Below are 4693 nucleotides of genomic sequence, written 5' to 3' on the forward strand. Positions count from 1 at the left end.
AATGAAAATATTGGCTTTTGAACAAGTGATGGAGAAAGGTTTGAGATTACAAATGTCATTTTTCTGACAAAGGTTGTTTTTTGGTTTCTATGTTACAAATGTCTGCTCTGTATTTCGCTTTAATGGTGTGGAATGAAACCTTTAGTACTTCTAGATCGACTTGGCTTGGATGTGAATAAAAATATAATTTATAAGAAGTAAGTGGGAAAAATTGAGAATAATAAGTTATGGACTTTGACTTGATGATCAAAGGAATAAAGTCTTATTTTTTATTAGGCTAGTGCTCATTGTTCTTTATCGCTGCTAAGTTGACAAGTTTTTGTTATATAAGACAAGTTATTGGAAATATGGACCAAAATATCACCGATATATCCGATATATATCGGTATTTTGGTACACCGACATCGATATTTCCGACATATATCCACCGAATATAGTATCCTTTTTTTTTCCGATATATATCGTAATTTCCGATATAAAAGTTTATATCGCCGATATAATCGATATATCCGATATTTACGATATATATCGATTGACTTTTTGACCATTTTTTAATATAAATCCGATATTTCCAATATATTTCCGATATTTCCGATATATTCGATATTTCCGATATTTTAAATAGTTTGGAATGGTCATAAAAAAAATGGATATTTCTGATATATATCGGTTTTTGGGTACACCGATATATTGATCGATATCGATATTTTGAACCTTGATTGGAAGTACCCTTGGGTGTAAGTGATAAATTACAAAGGACAATGTTATTTTAATTGAAAATATTTAACAAAGAGTTGGACAATTATGGTATGTGTATTTATAGTGAAAGTGTGAAACATGGCCGGTTAGGGCTTGGTTAGGGCCGGGCTAATGAGGGCTGAATTAGAGGCGGGCCTATATTTTAGAACCTTAGCCCTAGCCCTACCTTAGAATGCATTAAGGTCGGGCCAGCCATACCCTAAAAACTCTGTGAGGGCTTTAGTTGTGAGGGCTTTATAGGGCTTAAGGTCGGGTCGGTCAGGGCCGAGTTAGAGTCGTTAGGGCCAAATTTCCACCCCTATTGTATGGTACAAGAAATTGTACAAATTTAATAAGTTTTATTTTGGAGTACACTCTAAGCTTAATTTTGACTAGTTTTTGTTAAGTTGTATAAATTGAGAGAAGACACAAAGATGGATTAAATAAAGTTTTTTCGGGATTCCAAAATTTAAATAACGTGTTCTATTTTGTGAAGAACTATTTTGGCTCAATTCGATTGGTTCACTCTTTTAGTTTATTGAAATTGAGTTAGATTGTATTGAGAGATACGAGTTTTATTTTGCTATTTACTTCTTGCTTTATATTTTTCTTTTAAATGACTACAATGGTATATAAATGACTCGTGGATTTTATGGGTGTTGCTCAATGGTTTCATGTTTACAATCACATAGAATTAATTTTAATGTTTGGCTAAGCAAATCAATAATAATTCATGTCATATTTAATATTTATTTTATTTTTTATTTTTTATATCAATTTTTTTATTATTCCGCGCCTCACTTAATTAAATCAAGCGCGCGCCATGCCTCGCACTTTGCGCCTAAGGCACAATAGGGGTGTTGCCAGTGTTCTAAAAAACGTTAGGCGGTAGTCGGGCAATGGGAGAGCGCCTAGCGCCTAGGCCTCCTAGGCAGTGCCTAGACGGGCTAGGCGCTAGGCGGTTTTTTCCCTAATATATATATACACACCTATACTACAAGAAATGAAGAAAATCATTTACTATAATTCAAAAAATAAACACAAACAAAGATACTTATTACAAAAATGCATAATAATTGAAGAATATCGACTTCATATAAAAACATACTCTTTGTTATAGTGACATATAATTTATATTAGACTTTAGTTTTTTAAACTCATTCAAATCTTAAGCCTACACGGGCCTTTATTTTTCAATATTTAATCATTTAAAAAAAAACTTGACTAGACTGCCTAATCGGTCCGCCTAGACCCACCTAGTCGGCCCACCGATTTTTAAAATGACTTGGGGCCTAGGTGAGTCGGTTGGGCACCGCCTAGCGCCTAGAGACCGCCTAGGCGGCCGCTAGACTGATTTTTAGAACAGTGGGGGTGTTGCACCTTAGGTACGCCTTGACTACACTGGAAAAACCCAGTCCATACGGCGTTGATTTTTAAAAAAGTCCCACAAAAACCTAACATAAACCCATCCGAATTGCTACCGAAACCAGTCCCAAAAAAGCCTAGCCGCATTTGTTGACACCTATCATCCCCCCTAGCACTCTTAGACTCCTAGTCATAAACAAAATCCAAAAGTTAGGGATTGGGGTGGTTGGTCCCATATTTTCCTTCTTTATTATATAGATCTTATGTCTTTTGTACATGATTTTATAGTATTATGTAAAATTGAAACACTTTGAGGGAAAAAAAATGTAAAATTGAAACACTGCAGCGAATGAATGGATTCTTGTCTTACGTCTGTTACGTGTAACAAACATAAAAGTAGTGATCACCCTCCATTACAATTTATTAACACGTAAAGACGTGAACAGAAGAGTGTTTTGGGACTTTTGGCATCATCTTTATGGTGATATGGTTGAATTAAATTGAATCCAAACTTACTCTTTGTACGTATATGGCTAGATGACATAGAACCCATTCAATAAGTAACATGATCTCATGATCTCATGCTCCACTTGTCTATAGAACAGTAAGGAATCTCAACTTTGCATGTGGATGGAGAGAGCATAGCTATTCTATTAAAACTACCACTTGGTAGGATTTGCCACTTTTACGTAGTAGGCTTTGGGATAGAATTAATCGCCACTTGGAGTGAGCATCAGTTAGTCTTTTTTGTCATTATTTAAAGCTAAAAATAACCTCAACACAAGAAAGCTACACCAAGAGCTGATTTAAGGGTGAAGAGGGAAGAATGAAGAGCATGCAAGGAGAAGTTGTACTCAACATTTCGGCTAAAAAAGCCTGGGAGATGTATAGAGACAATGAAATTATAAGCCAAATCAATCCAGACATGCTGGCTGGTGCTGAATACATTGATGGAAATGGTAGTCCTGGTAGCCTAAGGCTCTTCAAACTTGGCCCTGGTCAGTTAATTATTCCTCCCACCCCCCCCCCCCCCCCCGGCACACACACACACACAACGTTTGATTGATAGGGATGCTGCATGTTTGCATGTGAATAGCATGTATTGAAATTTCTGGTTCACTTAAGCATGTGATGGATCGTTTCCAAGTCATCATCAACATCCATCCATCAAAACTTCATTGCTACTTCTAAACTATGCATATGAAACTTTGATTGGATTTGGCATCTAGCTAGGATATGATCTTTGGAATGAATTTAATACCAAGAACTGATCCCAGCCTAACCTCTAAAAGCCTAGCTATTATGTACTTAGATCAATTCGCTGTGTGCCTGTGCTATATGCTTTGTAGATCCTAATAAGAAGCAGTTCATCAGAGGTTGTTACAAACACCTTTTAGGCTTTGGGAACTGACCCCTTAAGTTTTGAGCTAGGCTTGAGCCCCTTGATCCTTATCTGTATGTAGTACCACAAGAGAGAATTATTGACTCATAAATTGGAGATCAATATGTTGAATTTACCTGCAGTACAAGGTGCTTTTAATAAATGATACACAAATCAAAATCGTTAAGTTAGTAGTATTTGTTTAACAAGCGAATTCCAAGTATTGCGGGGTCATATTAACATACTAGCTGTTTAGACTTTTCTATCTATTCTAAACAACATGAGAAAATTATGTACTGAAAACTTTTTATGTTTATTGGGTTGGTATGTGTAGCTGTTCGTGATTATGTAAAAGAGTCAGTACAACAGATTGAGACAGTGGAGGTTGGACATTCAGTTACATACCGTGTGATACAAGGTGAACTAAGGGACATGTATGATCCTTACAGGGTCACCTTCTCGTTTATACCCAGAAGCGAAGAGGGCAAATGCATTGCCCAGTGGAAAGCCGAATTCGAACCACTCTCACCAACCATCCCTCCACCGGAGCAGGCCAGGGATGCTGCTCTTGGATTCCTTGAATCATTTGAGAAGTTCCACTTATAGACTTGTATAGATTTATGTACGTACCACGTACTACACCACTATATGTGTATATGTGTGGAGTGTGGACTACTAGACGTTTGATATGATGACTGGTTAGTACTTTCACGTGTATGTAACCCTCTTCTTTGCAGAGGTGTAGATTACAAAGATTGGTGTGCAAGCTATATATTTAAGATGTAATATTGCTTCAACCTTGTATGTAGCCTCAAAAGATCTTCAGGATCCCAAGTTGAGCACTTTACCATACTAAAAGTCCTATAGGCACAATCATGAATTTTGTCAACAAAATCCAGATTTCGGCCGATTTTACGATATTTTGGGCGGCAGCAAATGACCGAAAATAACACTAATCCTGCGACTAACACTAATCAACTTAAAATTAATAATTTAGCCAATAAAAAATATGACCTAAAATTAAGAATGGAGTTAAAAAAAAACAATATGACATCTCATTAAAATATTACTAGTCCATAGAAAATTATTACAATTTTCAACTAGCAATAATAATAAAATGTTTGATAAATCAACAACTTGAGTCATCAACCCATTTTAATCAACAACCAAACTCTCTCAATCTGAATCACTAAAGTTTTTACTAAAATC

General features: G+C 36.0%; 1 protein-coding gene across 1 annotated transcript; it reads left to right on the forward strand.

The window, feature by feature from the left end:
* The first annotated feature begins 2822 nt into the window (after positions 1-2822).
* Positions 2823-4281, forward strand: LOC147476323 (MLP-like protein 423). The gene is made up of 2 exons (XM_086584183.1): positions 2823-3101; positions 3819-4281. Exons 1-2 carry the CDS (start codon positions 2930-2932, stop codon positions 4088-4090), a joined length of 444 nt encoding a protein of 147 aa, XP_086440309.1. The 5' UTR covers positions 2823-2929; the 3' UTR covers positions 4091-4281.
* The last annotated feature ends 412 nt before the right edge of the window (positions 4282-4693 follow it).

Source organism: Coptis chinensis, chromosome 9 (genome assembly GCF_015680905.1).
Source record: "Coptis chinensis isolate HL-2020 chromosome 9, ASM1568090v1, whole genome shotgun sequence".
Lineage (NCBI taxonomy): Eukaryota > Viridiplantae > Streptophyta > Magnoliopsida > Ranunculales > Ranunculaceae > Coptis > Coptis chinensis.

Coding starts and splice junctions, on each gene's coding strand:
- LOC147476323 (XM_086584183.1), top strand. CDS start 2,930: ATGAAGAGCATGCAAGGAGAAGTTGTACTCAACATTTCGGCTAAAAAA. Junction 3,102..3,818: donor GCTCTTCAAACTTGGCCCTG/GTCAGTTAATTA, acceptor TGGTATGTGTAG/CTGTTCGTGATTATGTAAAA.